The sequence below is a fragment of the Lotus japonicus genome, chromosome 4 (genome assembly GCF_012489685.1).
Source record: "Lotus japonicus ecotype B-129 chromosome 4, LjGifu_v1.2".
Lineage (NCBI taxonomy): Eukaryota > Viridiplantae > Streptophyta > Magnoliopsida > Fabales > Fabaceae > Lotus > Lotus japonicus.
In genome coordinates this window covers 11,544,701-11,561,371 of record NC_080044.1, presented here as the reverse complement: position 1 = coordinate 11,561,371, position 16,671 = coordinate 11,544,701, and the positions used below count along the sequence as shown (strand labels likewise).

Below are 16,671 nucleotides of genomic sequence, written 5' to 3'. Positions count from 1 at the left end.
CATTTCTTCTTCCTTCTTCCTTCTTCCTTCTTCCTTCTTCCTCTTCCACTCTCACCTTCCCCATATCCCTATTTCATATTCTAAATCAACATATCACACACTTTAGAGGTATTTGAAGCTTCAAGTCAGTGTAAACGTCAAAGGGTGAGATAAAGAGAAGAATAGAAGCTCAAAAAAGGTGTCATTTTTGAAATTTTACCGTTTTTCGTGAAAATCTGGGTTCTGGTTCGTACCGCAATTTAAACTGCGGACATTTTATAGGTACCGCAATTTAAATTGCGGTAGTTTACTCAATTAAAATTGCGGTAGTTCACTCAATTTTAATTGTGGTAGTTTACTCAATTTAAATTGCGGTAGTTTACTCAATTTTAATTGCAGATCAAACAATCAGAAACATAGCACTACCGCAATTAAAATGACGGAAAGGATAAAGCTATCGCAATTTTAATTGCGGATCCAACAGTGGAACATAGCAGGCAGGTTTTGAATTTAACAGAAGGTTTTAGAAATCGATTTCTCTTATGTTCTGTCCAAGGCTCACGAACACAACCCGATTTTGCGATTCAAAAACCCAAAGGATATCAAGGAACAGAAAAACAGAGGAACATAGTACTACCCCAATTTAAATTGCCGTAAGCATAAAGCTACCGCAATTTAAATTGTGTATTGAAACAGATCGGGAAACCAAGCGATTTTGTCAAGATGATGTTTGACTTCTCCTTCTTCCTCTTCTTCCTCTTTCTTGTTCCTTTGCTTCTTCTTCTTGCTTCCTTCTCCAACTTCTTCAAGATCCTTCTTCCTCCTTCCTTCCTTCTCCAACAAAGATCAGGGTGGTGGCTACGGTTTTTTTTTTTTTTTCATTTGGGAAAGTTGAGAATGAAAGGGCCGAGAGAAAGAGAGAAACCGTGAGAGAGGGAGATGGTGTGGGGAGAAGTTTTCTTTTCCTGTTTGATTGATTCAGTTTTTTTTAAGTCTGGGGGTATAATTGTATTTTTGCTCAAAAGGATGGTGTGGATAGTAAATGAGGATGGTCCAAATAGTTTTGGCCCAAGTTTAGATACACAAGAAACAGATAAATGAATTGACAAAAAAAAACAGATAAATGATGGTAAAACTATGAAAGCTAAGTTTAAGCAAGGAGGAAGCCAATCATCGAACCTAAAAATATGGTACGCATGGTGGTTGATACCTCAGCCTGTATGAGAACTTTAAATCCATGTGAAAACTGTGCAGCAAAGCAAAATAATTAAACAATCATTATTACAACATATAGACCGGGTGCCAAACTATCCAAACAAATACAAGTCTCTGGTTCATTTCTCTTTTGTTATTTCCTATTCATATTGACCTTGCCAAGATATTCCATTTATTCTGCTAACCAACCAACCAGTGTTTGGATTATTTCAAAAGCATTAATTGAAGATGACATGAGAAGGAGAAGGCTGAGGAAAAATAAAAATAAAAATAGCACAATCAGATACAGCGATAACACCCATTCCCTAACGAAACCTTGGCCGAGAGTGACTACTTGTTGTCACAGAAAACCCCATATGTTAGCACTCATCTTTGAGGGGGATCAACTGTGCGGACATTTGCAACTGCCATTCCCTCGATTCGGTCCTTGGTGATTTCAACAAAGTGACCAACGATCTCATGAAACTGCTTGAGCCCTGACAGAGGAAGGATGATGGAGGAACGATCAGAACCTGCAACCTGCAATGAAATAACAAGAATTTAAAGCAGAAAGTCATATTCGAACACTAAAACATAATAAAGGGTAAAGGACAATAAGACAATGGCAACAAACCTCAGATATTCTTAAGAAATGACCCCTGTTATTGCTCCCAAGATCAAAGAAGAATCTTTTTTGATCAGCCCTGATAACTTTTGAGACCCCCAAGTTTCCAATTTCATCCTGAGCTGGTAAATCAACAGACCTGTCCACATTCAATTCAGAAGAGGTTGCAGGTTGTGTACTATGACCAGATATGAAGCCAGCACCAACATCATCCGAAAGTCCGACAAGACGCTCTGAGGATTCAGAATTTTGCTGCTGTGCAATACAAACAATTAGATGACATTAAACAGATCCTAGAAGATAAATTGGAACTACAAAAAATGTCTACATGCAAATTAAGGAAACCTGATTGGGCATAATGAAAAGCCTTGATGCCTCATTAATCTCTGCCAAAATGTTTCTGAATGCAGCCCACCCTTCGTCCCTGGAGCTTCCTGCAGGAACAATTATAGTGCTACGGTTTCTGCTTACAGAAGCCTCCGACACCTTCAAAAATAAATTAGAATCATAATCTTGACACACAAAAAAAACATACATAAAATATTCATCCTAAGATAGAAATTCCACAATAAAATTAGGTAAGCCCAAATAGATGCAAAACAAGATACAGCTTTTTGCAACCTTAAGAGATTCAGTCAAACATCTAAAAACTAAGCTTCAGAAGTCAATGCTAAGATAAATCAGAAATCTGCCAAGGCATGATTTTTACAGATAAAGCTCACTTCCATAAGGTTCTCTTTTTCTCATTGTAATCAGGCCTTTACTTTCAGAGTTCAAGCCATACAAATCCACAATGTTTATATGCAAGCACTTTGTTTCCACCATTACCAAAATAATTCTACAAAAAAATCTGCAGAGCAAAATGCTTGCATATAAACCATTGACCAGGAAGAGTGTGTAATTCCAAGAGCTTAAAGTAGTATTATGCATTCAAGCAACTATTTAGGAATGTCTAACAAGCAGCAGCCCAATCAATTACCACACATTTACATTTTTGTTTCACATTCCTAGTTTTGATTTAAAAAAGAAAAAGAAAATCTTCATTCAAATCCTAAGGTTATTAATATCCCTAACCTGTTATATATATCAGGCTCTTTCCAACTGATAAACAAGTTGAAATGGTAAAACCTGCTATTCATTTTCCACCTTTTCATACCAGGGTTTGGTTGATCACAACACCTTCAATGCCATTAACTAAATTTCCTTATAGCTCATGAAAAAACATGCATGCTAAAAGCCTAAAACCACCAATTGTAAACTCTACAAATCCTAGATGTTTTGACCTTCCCTCTGCAGCAATACAGAAACATACCACTGCAAAACTCTGACATGTCTATGTGGAAAAAATAAAGTCAAGAACAATAGTCATCAAACCAACAAACATAAAAAGCATATTAAACCTAATTCAAGTAACAAGTACCTTTAAGAAGCGGCCCCTCCTATTCTCCCCAATGTCGAAGTAAAAAACCTGAAAAACAAAAGGAAAAATCTGTCAGTTTGGCCTCCATCAAATGAATGCTTTTCATCAAATTAGTCGGTCAAAGATACAAAATCGTTAGGCTTAATTGCACTTTTGGTCCCCACTTAAAGCGAATCGCGAACGAGCAATCGGAGGTGCAATTAAGCGAAATTGTTACCAAATTCATACTTTTGTATACTACTTACTACCTGAGTCCTGCAAATGAAAATTGATTGTTTACTCTAAATTTGGCAACAATTATGCATCTCTAACAAATCAATTTGATAAAAACACTACAATCAATGTGGTGAGATTGAAATCTTTGGAGCTGAATTGAAGAGTGAGGGTGGGTTGAGTTACCTTGGTGTCAAGCTGCAGTTCCTTACTGAAGAGGTCTTGATCGTCAGAGTTAACATAGTAATTGAAGAGATCGAGAAACCAGGAAATGCCGGAGAACGGAACGATGATGGTGGACCTCGTAGCAGAAGTCTTCTCCGAAATCTTGAGGTAGCGACCGCGAGGATTCTCCTTCAGATCGAAGTAGAACAGCTTGTGCTCCACCTGCAACGTCTTGCACAGAAGCTCCACATCAGAACCTCCACCGCCGCCGCCTCCACCGCCGCTTCCGCCACCACCACCACCGCCGGAATTCCCCTCCATCTCCGCCGCGCCGCTACTCAATGAAGTTATCTAGATCTGATTGTTAACAATAAAGCGGCATCGCCGAATCCAAGGGTTTCGTTCGGAATCGGAATCGGGAGTGGAATGAATGAATGAGTGAATGTGTGAATGAATGACTGGAGCTAGTAGTAGTAGAAGGAGTACGATGACGTAATTCCCGATGTGAGCACATAAGGCGAGGCTATTGTTCGCAGATCCATTTGATGTGATCTTTATTTTCACCGCTACAAAGTCAATTTGTTTTGAGCTGCGGGGATTGTATTGGTGGTGGTAATTACTTAATTACTGTATGTATGTGCAAGTTTGGAATGACTTATACCTGGAGGTTAACTTCAGCGTCGACATTAAATAGTGTACCCGTACAAGTGAAATGAACTATAATGAGGTTACTTCTGATTTTATTACACTCTTCTCTTATTTTTAGTGCAAGTTATAGGAGTTGTGTGAGTAAGTATCAATAAAGTGTTGGTGTATTTAGGGATTTAGAATTGGGGTTAATATGGGTTCTTAATGTAATTTAATTTTGTTAATTTAATTTAATTTATGATGTGTAATTTTATTTTATTTTTTTTAAATTTATGTAAGTTTCACTAACACAATTAGCATGCTAAATTATCGCTCCGACGAGGACTTGCTTCAAACGATTTACAAAGAAGATGAACTTTTTCAATAATTTTTCCGTTGAGGGACCTAGGTCAGACGGCGAGACAAAGATATGGATCAATTTGAGATTAATCCATCATAAAAACTATGCAAAATAAAATCTTACAAATAAATTCTTATATTTCAATTATTTACATCACTTCAAAATTGTATCAAATATCATTATATACAAAACAAAACCCTTGAAAAGGTATAGATACATTGACTCTTTAAAAGTGTCCAGATCCACATTGTGATCGTTATCGGACTACTCAGTTTGAACGCAGACTCCAAAGCATAGTGGGAAAACTCAATAGTAAAAAAAATTATGACTGACATTTCACCATAACCATATAGAAGATATGGAAAATACTCTAACAACCACATAAAATATTCACATACAACTTTTAATTACTTACTCATTTTCTTCATTGGGTTGCACCCCTACTTTCACATTTATGGGCTGAGTCGCACGTTACTCAAACGTTTGTCATATCTGAAAAAGGATATTGAACACCTACAATAGCACGTTTGCATATCTGAATCGGAATATCCAACATCAGACATGACATACGTGCTAATGTTGAGAATGAAATACAAGGAACCCAGCCTCATACATTGTACCCAAGGAAGAAGAAACTAAAAGAAAGCATAGTAGAAAAGCATAATAGAATTGTGTGAGAAAGAGAGACACATGAACCCCTATATATGGCATCTGATGAAGCATAGAAATTAACAGTAAAAATAATGTTTAACATGTGTTTATAAGAAATTGAGAGTTACACAAGTTGCAAGAGTTACAAACTTAACATTAACCGGTGTGCTCACATTTTAAAGTTCGTACATAATGCACTTTAAAGTGCATGCATAACTTTCAAAGTACGTACATAACGCATTTTAAAAGTGTGAGCAGAAATTTTTGTAAGGGTATTTTTGGATTTTCAAATTTAAAGATAGCATGAATGAATGTGGGTTTTTAGTGCAAGTTAGAGGAGTTGTGTTTTTTTTTTTTATAGGCATCATGGATTAGAGGAGTTGTGTGAATAATCAATAAAGTGTTAGTGTAGTAAGCAAGCTAAGTCTTTTTTTTTTTTTGGTTACAGAGGAAATAAGCTAAGTCTATTATTGAATGAGAACCCAAATTTCAACTCCAAGAATTATAAATTTAAATACATATATAACTCTATCATATTTAATATTTAAGAGTATTTTCAGATTTTTTAAATTTAAAGGTGACATGATAGATGTGAGGTGGTAGCAAGAAACATTCCAAAAAACATATATTAACTTAAAAGTATACCTACTTACTTGAATATCGCACAATGGTCTAGGACGTACTTGTAGGAGTTTAAAGGAGATCTAGATTGATAAATAGGCCCCATATACTTACCTAAATGACATTCATATTTACGTTCCAGGAGAAAAAATAAATCCTGGTTTCGTCTTTGTTGAGTTAAACATTAGGTAAGTCTTGTGATGCATCATATATGTATTTTATTGGCATATTTGCCATATTAATGATGTGTATTCTCATGTAAGTGTGGCATTTTATCGTGTACTCATTTGCTGAATTTACTAAAGTAAAAAAAAAAAAAAAAAAAAACATTTTCCAGTTACACCTATTCACTGAATTTACTAAAGAAAAAAAAAATCCGCCCAGTAGATGGGTCTGCATTACAAGTATATAGTTGTATGCGGATGCCCCAACATTTATTCAAGAAAATGAGTATGACTAAGATGGGTGTGCATATTGAGAAGGTCCAAAACTTCACACAGCAATCCCTAACTCGGAGATCTTCATTATCCGTTTATCCATCGCAGATCTCTGCCGCTTCAATGTTGAAGCCAAAGAGGCAACCTGATCACGTGTTTGTAGTGGAGACAAAGCAAACAAACAGTAAGTAATGTAACATAACTGGACTTATGGGAAACACAGAAAAACAGATAAAGTCATAGCCTTGCCTCAGCTCGAAGTGTCAGTGCTTCACGACTAGGTATATGCCGCAGCCTGTCTATTAAATCTACAGCATGATAAGACGAAGTAAATTCCAAAACGACATCCATAGATATCATTACACATTCCCAAACAAATATGAAAGGGAGAAGAGTGAATAATCAACTTAGTCTCTGAAAGAAGAAAATACGTTAACAAGTTTTTGAATGTGTAATCAAGTTAATCCTGACGTCAGATTTGGACAATTTAAACGTCGATCAATTTTTTTCACGGACCAAAATGACCATTCATTCAAGGGAGAAGTATAGAAGGAAATCCTATTTTAAAGAAGAAGAAAAAGAACAATAATTAAAAAAAGACAAGAGAGCAAATTGTGTTAAATTTTCTTTAAGTGTTTAAAATATGACTTGTGCACGGGAAAAATATGAATATTTTTCTATGATGGTATTATTTATCAGAAGTTGCTTTTTGGTGATTTTCTAAAATATAAAAGATAGCATACCAGCAGCTTGGGCTTCAACCTTGTATGATGATTTTGCCAGCCGTTGAAGTTGGGCTCCAGTGATCCTGTACATTATTGAAATTGAACATTCAGGCATGCTTCAGCTGTAAACAAATAACAAAACGTCCTTTGCTTAACTGATAATACATACGTTAGTTCGGTATGCCCATACTTCATTTCCTTCTCAGCAAGAGTTGTCCTTTCAAGCAATTTTATGCTCTCCTTCTTCAGTAAATCTACTGAAAGGTTCAAGTCCTTCACATTCTTCTCAGCACTTGCATACCGAGCCTTCACAAGTATTCATGTAAAATGGTGAAACAAACAACAGAATATGCACTAGGGAAAAATTACTACTTTTAACACACAACTGCCTAAGATCTCAAGATAGAATGTCCAAAATGAACTCAAGTTACAAGAAACAGAGAGTAGGTTATGCAGCACAAATAGGGAGGAGCAGTACGTAACAACATAGGTAAGGGATGCATCTTGATTGTTAAACTGAAAAATACCTCCTCACTCTGAAACCGACCCAATGTGTTACGAAACAGAAACCTTCTTGGAGCTGCGAAAACATAAAGTGCTTTAGAACTAAAACTAAAATTACATTCAGTAGACAAAATCAATATTATTTTCTAAATCAGATATTCTGTAATGTCACAGATCTAAGAATTTCTATTTTCTAAATGAATAGACTATAGAGAGAAATATTTCAGGGAATATATTATGAATAGACTACTTTAATCTTAGAATCTTTGATTCAGCACATCATCTTCCACTAGTTGAGTGATTTCTTGATTGGATCAATGAAAACCCCACTTATTGGTTGAACATGTGGTAAATCAGGTGCCTTTTGAAGATCCATGATTCCATTCTACAATGATATCATTCTCTAGAATAACTTCCAGACTGCCTATAAGGTCGAGGCTGCCTTCTTCATTGACAATGCAAGCTCCTAAATGATGCATAGTCACTTCAAAGCATAAATCAAACATTACAAATCTTCAAGCATACTCCGCAACAAATCCAACTATACTGTAAGCCAGTATGCCTCACGTTACGGTTTAAATACCAAATGGTGCAAGGAACATAGAAAACAGCTGCTCCTCAATGCAAGCCTTAGAACTATTCAAAGTTAAAATTAAAAGTTGGGAAAATATATCATACGAAAGCTGAATACAAGCCTTAGAGCAGGTTCAAAATAATCCAAGCCAAATTATATCTAAACCCAGCTTGCTAGTAATTAAAAGGTCAAACGCTAGTCATATCTCATATGACGATTTAGTACAAAAGAAACTACATTAAAGACATAAAAGCAAGGCAATAACTCACAAGGCAAAAAGAAAAGAGCACAGAAATAATTCCTTAGCTTGGCAATAATATAATACTTTGTATTATGATAATATGAAGTTGAAGATGCAAAATCTTAATTGAACCTTTTTAGAAAAACTGAGTGGTAGTACCAGGGTTGTTAATGGCGTATAGCGTAGTGTAGCGGCAAGCCAAAAAAAACGCTATTTCGAGCGCTATTGCAGCGCTATAGCGGTGAATAGTGGAGTAGCGGTGAACCCTCAGGGCGCTACGCTATAGCGCGCTATTAACAAGCCTGGGTAGTACACAGGAAAACTTGATATTTTTTGTCCAATGATGGGAAGAAGTACCTCGCATAGCAAGAAGGGCAGCGGAAACAGCAAAACCAACACCTAAAGCTTGATGCTCCTTTGCAACGATCAATCCATCTGCGAAAGGGTTAAGAGTATATATTGATGCTACATATATAAAACAGCATAACTAAGTAGAAACAGCTTCAATGGCCAAGAACTTGTTTGAGGATTAATACCATGTGTTAATACATCTGAGAAAAAGAGTATTATAAGATCAACAATTTTAATTTTTATGGAAAAAAAAGGATAAAACATATTTTTTAGTCCCAATGTTTGATTTAGTCCATGATTTTTATCACACTCCATTTTGGTCCCTCATCTTCTAAAATAGTCTCATTTTAGTCATTGACTTTTGTTTTGGGGTTTGAGTGCAAACTAATATTTTGGACAACTACAATGGACAAGTGTGGTGCCACAAATGTTGTTTAAAATTGTTACCACCTTTTGTACAGTTTGGTTCACCAATTTGTTAACATCACTATTCAAAGAATGAGGGACCAAAATAGAGCATTTTAAAAATCATGGACTAAAACTAAATAATGACAGGTGAATATGGACTAGAAACATACTTTACTTTTATAAAACATATTAGATATATCAGCCAAATGCTAGATCCCTTGAAAACTTGGGTGAGAAAAAAAATATTGAAAAGAAAAAATTCAACAAACAAAACCATGTCAAGATTCAAAATTTAGGGAGGCTTCTTGATCTGTATTCATAAGAGTGAAAACACTTGAAGAAACAACTATAACTTGAACCCAATTAGAGGCCATAAACCATAATTCTGACTGAACCATCAATAAGGGCTTCAAAGTTGAAGCACCCATCCAACACTCATAATATTGATACAATTCAAGTCTAATCACCTTTAACTTTATTGAAGAAAGCATCTTCATAAGTTCTATACTGTGACACTGCTTTGGGTAAAAAGTTCTGCAAAAGAATCATGCATAGCCGGGATGAGTTTTGGAGTCGGTCATATACTTTATTGAGATACAAAATGGATTAACATGGCCAGGGCTTTCTTAAATCATAAAACAGAATATGGAAAGAAAAAAAATATTAAGAGAGCATGAAATAAAGTTATGGCATTAGATGATCCTAGAGCCTGTAATTAAAGCCCACAAGTTTCATCACTATGTTGCCAATCCAACAATCCCACCCAGATTCGTCAGCGAAGAAGATCGAGCAGCTGGCTGAATCAACAGTGCATATTCAATTTGGGAAAATCGGGATCAATTTCCCCTTTCATCGTTGCAATCTTCACTCTCTAGTCCGATTCTCACCCGTATGATTAGGTGCATCATTCCTATTAAGTATTAACTTTGGGAAAAGCTCCACTTTCTTTTAGAACCAAACTCCGGCCAAATCAACACAACTTTGTACCACACTCTACAATAACAAGCTGGGAAATCACCGCATTGCTGAATTCTCTTTAGGATCAAGGCCATGATTGATTCTTTGTTTCCTATAGGAGACCCAGTAACTCGAGAGTATCCTGATGTGATTCTCCAAGTCTTCCAACTGAATACGAAGTACTCAACATATTCATTGGTTTGAGGTAGCCGTGATAGAAATGGTAGAGGAGGCCGCAGCTCCACCTAGTGCCAAGTTTGTTTTAAATTTTGGCCATGAAACCAAGAGATGTAACCATCCTTTTGATGGGAACCAATGCAACAGAGAAAGGAAAAGGGAATAATGGGAGAAAATTGCTTAATGGAATTATGTGAAAGGAAGATGATTACAGTAGTATCACTACTACTCCAGAGCTAGGCTCCTATAGAGAAAGCATAACTTCTCTATTCTCTCTAACAAAAGCAATACTCACAGATGTCTCCCTCATGCTAACAGAATTCCCTTTATACACATACCCCCCCTGATTCCCGTAACTAACTCATCCTAGCACTCCTTTCTCACACTGCCAGCTCACTCTTCTTCTGGATTCTTCCTATTCTTTCCTCTCCTCACATACACACACCATACCTTGGGCCTTGGGTTAGTTGTTTCAGCCCATTCTCTATTTGGGGATCTATCAATTCCACCGCCTTGAGATACAACCTTGTCCTCAAGGTTGAACGCGGGAAACTGGTTCAAAATGGTCTGTTCTTCCTCCCAAGTAGCCTTTCCTGCAGACTTTCCGCGCCACTGAATAAGGTACTGGTTCACAGTGTCGCCCTGCTGCAGTACTGCACGGGTGGAAAAAACTCCCTCAGGCTCTATGGCATCCATGAATTCTCCATCCATCCCACTTGGTGCTTCTTTCTCAACATGATGATCACCTACTGGAACATCTTCTTCCTTCACAAAGACTTGGTGATACCCTGACTTCAAATCAAGTTTGGGGAAGTAGCGCGTTCCGTGCAGCTCGTCCAACAACTCTTCAATTACTGGAATCGGAAATTTATCGGGTCCTTGGCCAACCAATAAGGTAATTTGATGGTCTTTTTGTCTTTGGGGTGGCAGGCCTGTTGGTGCAGCCAAGACATCACTGTAAGCAGCCAACAATGTAGCCAATTGTTGTTCCTGTGCTTCAGTCAAATGGTTCTCAGTTCTGGGAATTACTGCTGTAATTGCAGTTCTTAGTGTTGTAGCTTGATAATACTCACCCGCCTCACGATGTACTTGGCCAAAAAAACTCTCTAACGCCAATTCCCCTTTCTGTGAGAAGTCCTGAGCCTGCAGACAAACCCATTTCCCCTCTTGCTGGAACTTCATGGTTTGTTTGCCCCAATGCACAATCATCTCCCCCAAAGTGACAAGCCAAGCTACTCTCAACACCAGATCAATTCCTTCCAAATCAAAAGGTAACACATCCACTGTGGTCTTGTACCCATTTATTCCCACCTCCACTTGCTTGCATTTTCCTCTGGCAATTGCTTTATGGCCATCACCCAAACGGATGCGCAACGCTGGAGTCGACTGAACAAACCACCCCATAACCTCCACCACACGTTTGGATATGAAATTGTGGGTTGCTCCACTGTCAATCAAAATCATGATGGGAACGCCATGGATGGAACCTTGTAGTTCCATAGTCTGGGCTTGTACGGGCTCTTCTTCCATCTTCATAACGCTGAATTCTCCGTCTGCTTCCGTCTCCTCTGCTCCCATCTCAACGTTCCAAGACTCTGGTGCTTCACCACTATCCTCCAGCGCATCGACTAGCATGATTCGGAGTTGCTTTTCAGGACACTGATGCAGTGGGTGATACTTCCTGCCGCACTTGAAGCATAAACCCCTCTGGCGCCGATCAAGAAGCTCCTGGTAAGGAAGGTGCCTTATCCCTTTGTCGCGTGGTGTTGTGGGAGATTTCCCTTCGTCTTCTCACCGTTCCAATCTGTCTTCGCGATTCTTAACTATTACCCATCCTTGGTTTGAGTTCTGACCTGTTGGGCCCGATCCAGGAGAAATTTGATGGGCTGCTCGGGTGAACGAACCCGACCCGAAACCCATACTGGAGCTTCCTCCCTTTGACCCGGAAAGAGATTGTCCTGGTCCATGGAGCTCCGTTTCCACCGCTCTTGCCAAGGGTATGAGACGAGGACGAGGAAGAGAAATCAGAGTTCGCATACTCCGAACTCGAGCACGGATATCTTCACGGAGGCCATGAATGAAATTCCCAAAGTATTGCTTGTCGGGTAGATCTGAGAGCTGCTCGAAGACATCTCCCTTGCTTGCAGACCCATATCGTTCCAGTAACTCGTTGATTAACTTCTCCCATGTCAATCCGGGATCCAGATACAACAGGGAGTTGAAGTAGTGAATGGTAGCTCCCTCCATGCATAGGTGAGCTAAGTTCACCTTAACCTCAGGGCTTGTTCCCATTACATGGAAATAGACTTCAGCACGAGCTATCCACCCCGCTGGATCTTCTCCATTGAACAGTGGGAGTTCCACCTTCTTAGCGGATTTGCGGAATTCATCCAACAATCCCCCATCCAAGCGTGTCCATCCCGAAACGTTGGAAGATCCTCCTTGCTCTGTTCCCGATCTGGTAGCAGAGTTGTTGATCGTACTTCCGGATTCATCGCGTTCAACCGATTGCTTCGACAATCGCTGAGTTAGCAGGTCTAGCAAGCGAGCTTGATTTCTCTCTGCTTGTTCCTGCATGGTGATCAAGGTGGTACGCAGGTTGACGACTTCAGTTTCGAGAGCTGCAACCTTAGCCTCCATCTTCTTCGCCGGTGGCATTTGTTGTCAAAACACCGACGATGAACACTGGTATCCGTCTCGGAAGATCCGGCAGGTCGGACCAATTTGATGGGAACCAATGCAACAGAGAAAGGAAAAGGGAATAATGGGAGAAAATTGCTTAATGGAATTATGTGAAAGGAAGATGATTACAGTAGTATCACTACTACTCCAGAGCTAGGCTCCTATAGAGAAAGCATAACTTCTCTATTCTCTCTAACAAAAGCAATACTCACAGATGTCTCCCTCATGCTAACAGAATTCCCTTTATACACATACCCCCCCTGATTCCCGTAACTAACTCATCCTAGCACTCCTTTCTCACACTGCCAGCTCACTCTTCTTCTGGATTCTTCCTATTCTTTCCTCTCCTCACATACACACACCATACCTTGGGCCTTGGGTTAGTTGTTTCAGCCCATTCTCTATTTGGGGATCTATCACCTTTCAACAAATCTTTCATGCAATGTCGTCCTCCACAACAGTGGCCGTCTGCTCCTTAATTCGTACACAATTCTTAAACTGCCCCACCTTCCTACCAACATTTTCCATGACCTGTTGCACATTCTGCTCGGCGCAGTTCTGGTTCATCAGTGCCTCTTCAAACACAGCAATTGTGTTAGTCTCAAAGAAGTCTAGTTATCCATACTCAGGTGCATCACATCATGTTACTACAAACTCACAAAACCTGTTGTAGCACATGAAAAGTTTTGATGGGCGATAACATCTCTTTGTTGGTAACAGTTAGGGTTTGTATTGTATTGGTTCCACATATCTTTCCTCCGCAATTAATCCTTAAACTTACTTGTCCTCCATAATCCACTTCAAGTCCCTTTCATTACCAAGAACTTTGTTAGTGCAAGCAAATCTGTTCAAGATAATGCTATTTACTTTGAGGTTCACCTGAAGTGTTGTGAAATCACAGACCTTGCTGCAAGGAACTGTAGGTGGCTCCCTAAATTCTCAGACCTGAAGTTGATTGCTTCAAGTCAAAGCCATCAATCATATTTCTGCTCAAAGTCCCATCTAAATGGTCCTCTTGTAAATTTTCTCTTTTCTGGTTTCTAGGGTAAACAGTTGTTTGAGATCCCAAATTGAATCGAGATATGGCCAAAGTACAGCTTATGAATGCTTTGGCAATCTTCACCTTCCGGGCTAGTCCTATAATTTTCACGCTTTGGATATACAGTTTTGAGCATAAGAGCGATGTGGTGAGATATGACACTAGAGATATGGCTAACTAAGAGCTTATAAGTTATAAAGGCTTTGGCAATCCTTACCTTACGAGCTAGCTTTTAGGGTTGAGTTAGGCCTAGTCCAAGTTCAAAAGGAAGTAATAATTCAGATACTTCCCTTGTTATGCCAACATCTGGTATTAGGTCATCCTAATTCTGATGTACTGAACCATGCCTTGCACCTTTGTGAAATTCCTGTTTCAAATAAAGTTGGTGTTCATTTCTGTTCAGCATGTATTCTTGGTAAAGCTCATAGATTACCAATACCATCTCAACCCTCTACTATTGCATAATCTTTCCCTTTAGAATACTTGTGGGGACTAGTAGCATAAAAAACTCTTGTGTCTATTTTATTACATTACCTCTATTGATGCAATCTAAGTAAACATGGCTTTATCTCTTAAAATCAAAATCAGATCCTTTAGTTACCTTTAAGCAGTTTACAGCCTCTGCTCTGCTGAATTGCAGTTGAACACAAAACTTAAAGCTATATACAAAGTACAAACCGATTGAGAATGTGAATACAGGTCTTTTCCTAAATTTCTCACTGATCAGGGTGTTACTCAAGTAGATTTTCCCTCACAACACCACTAAAATAGGGCATATGATTGTAAACAATGGCATATTGTTGAATTAGGCCTTCGGCCTTCCCCATTAGCTCATGTTTCTATGCCTTTTAAGTTATAGCTTATTAAGTATTTGGATCGTTACAAATATAAAATCATTAATGTATCTTCACCCAACAGCTTAAGTTTTTGGGATAGTTGGTTCATGACATGGTATCACGGCCTCGATAACCAAGTGGTCTAGAATTCAATCCTTGTTGCCCCCATTATTCTAATAAAAAGTTGAATTTCAGTACTAGGTATGTGAGTTTATGCATTGTCCATGCTTCAGGCCCAATGGGCTCTTCCGTGAGGGACGTGTTAGAAATACAATTTCAAACCATTGATGTGTCTTCACCTAACAAGTTAAGCTTTATAGATAGTTAGTTCATTACAAGGATGATGCATTTCTAACAGCACTGTCCTATCTGGCATACCAATCCAGCACTATCCTACAGAAAATAATTAAAAGCAAATCTTAACTTCGACTTTACAAGTCATTACTGCACTTGTTCCTCCAACATCTTCTATTCATCCAGCTAACATCTATCCAATGCAAACCAGATCTAAATCTAGCATTATCAAACCTAGACTACAGCCCACTCTCTTACATATCAATGCCATGAAAGCTGAATCAGTCTTGTCAAATATTGGTCATGGCGGAATTCAAGCAAACTGGCATCCGCTATCGGTGTCGAAAAATTGACCTATTTTCGGTTTCTAGGGCTTGAAATTAAAAATCTCCTTAATGGTTCTCTACTTCGTAACCAATCTAGATTATTTTCTAGACATTGTTGGCGCCCCCAAAATATTTGACTCTCAATCGTCCATAAAGAAATCAAACATGAGTTTGAAGCATAAGCAGAACAAGTAGTGTTACAGAGTATGATTTGAAATTTGTAAGAACCCTATGGCGTAAAGAATATGCAGAGAATGGTATGAAGAAGGAAACCTGAAAGGTACGAAACTGGGTGGAAGAGTTGTGTTGCACAGTGCGAGCAGATTGAACTGCAGAACGCTGAAGATTCTCTGCTATCGACGCCAGCGATGCCGCGGGTTCAGATGTCGAAGAAGGGGAGGACGAATCTGTCTCGGCCATTTTCTGTCCTGATGGTTGGCCACTGAACTCATCATATTGGTCATATAAAGTATAAACATGCTTATAAAAAAATTATAATTATAATTACTTGTTTATTCCATTTTAAAATCTCTTTCTTAAATGATTAAATAAACAATTTTTCATATTAAATTATATATGCTAGTTTGGGTTGTCTAAATGACCCATGATAAAGTTTGGGTTAAATAACTCATCATTCAATCACATTTGAGATAAATGAGTTGGAAATAAATTAATAAATAAAATATAGAAATTCCAACTCACTTATCTTCAATGTGATTGGATGATAGGTTACTTAACCCAAACTTTATCATGGGTCATTTAGACAACTCCATGCTAGTTTGGTATGCCGAATAGTATAATGATAGAGCTTGTATAATATCTTACAATTTTATCTACTATTTGGTGCTAACATTATATTGTAAAAATTTATTCATCAATCCACTTTAATACCGTAAAGTAATAGATTATTCAATTCATGTTATACATGATGGATAAAGTCTCATAAGACTACATGCAATGGGCATGTTGAAGACCTGTTGAATAACAGATTCAACAGCTGAATTGCTCCAATGAGCTAGTTGAATAGGGTGTGTAAGACCATCCTCCGAATTATCCTCCAACCCTCTGGAACCGTGTCTACTAAAAAAAGTTGAGTGATGAGAGAGAAAGGTAGAGAGAGAAGGAGTGATAGGGTTTGGGTATGGGAGAGGAAAAGTCACAAAGCTGATGCAGATGAAGGTTGGAAGACGGTGGAAAGAAGGAAGGGGGGAATATCACTACTTTCTTCTTCTCTAATTTCCCAAACAACTTTGGAGAAGAGGTC

General features: G+C 38.3%; 2 protein-coding genes across 3 annotated transcripts; both read right to left on the bottom strand.

Moving 5' to 3' along the window:
* Positions 1 to 1,217: 1,217 nt before the first annotated feature.
* Positions 1,218 to 4,169, bottom strand: LOC130711639 (transcription factor Pur-alpha 1). 2 transcript variants are annotated; one of them, XM_057561341.1, is made up of 5 exons: positions 3,618 to 4,169; positions 3,219 to 3,266; positions 2,144 to 2,284; positions 1,808 to 2,053; positions 1,218 to 1,713 (listed from the first exon to the last, which is right to left on the bottom strand). In XM_057561341.1, exons 1-5 carry the CDS (start codon positions 3,915 to 3,917, stop codon positions 1,561 to 1,563), a joined length of 888 nt encoding a protein of 295 aa, XP_057417324.1. In that variant the 5' UTR covers positions 3,918 to 4,169; the 3' UTR covers positions 1,218 to 1,560. The 2 variants fall into 2 exon arrangements, with proteins under 2 accessions (XP_057417324.1, XP_057417325.1); XM_057561342.1 differs by having other exon boundaries at positions 1,808 to 2,050; positions 3,618 to 4,167.
* A 1,888-nt stretch (positions 4,170 to 6,057) lies between these two features.
* On the bottom strand, positions 6,058 to 15,856 carry LOC130711389 (RGS1-HXK1-interacting protein 1). Its single transcript, XM_057560980.1, has 8 exons — positions 15,681 to 15,856; positions 9,564 to 9,630; positions 8,695 to 8,772; positions 7,546 to 7,598; positions 7,188 to 7,324; positions 7,037 to 7,101; positions 6,543 to 6,601; positions 6,058 to 6,438 (listed from the first exon to the last, which is right to left on the bottom strand). Exons 1-8 carry the CDS (start codon positions 15,825 to 15,827, stop codon positions 6,349 to 6,351), a joined length of 696 nt encoding a protein of 231 aa, XP_057416963.1. The 5' UTR covers positions 15,828 to 15,856; the 3' UTR covers positions 6,058 to 6,348.
* Between the last annotated feature and the right edge of the window lie 815 nt (positions 15,857 to 16,671).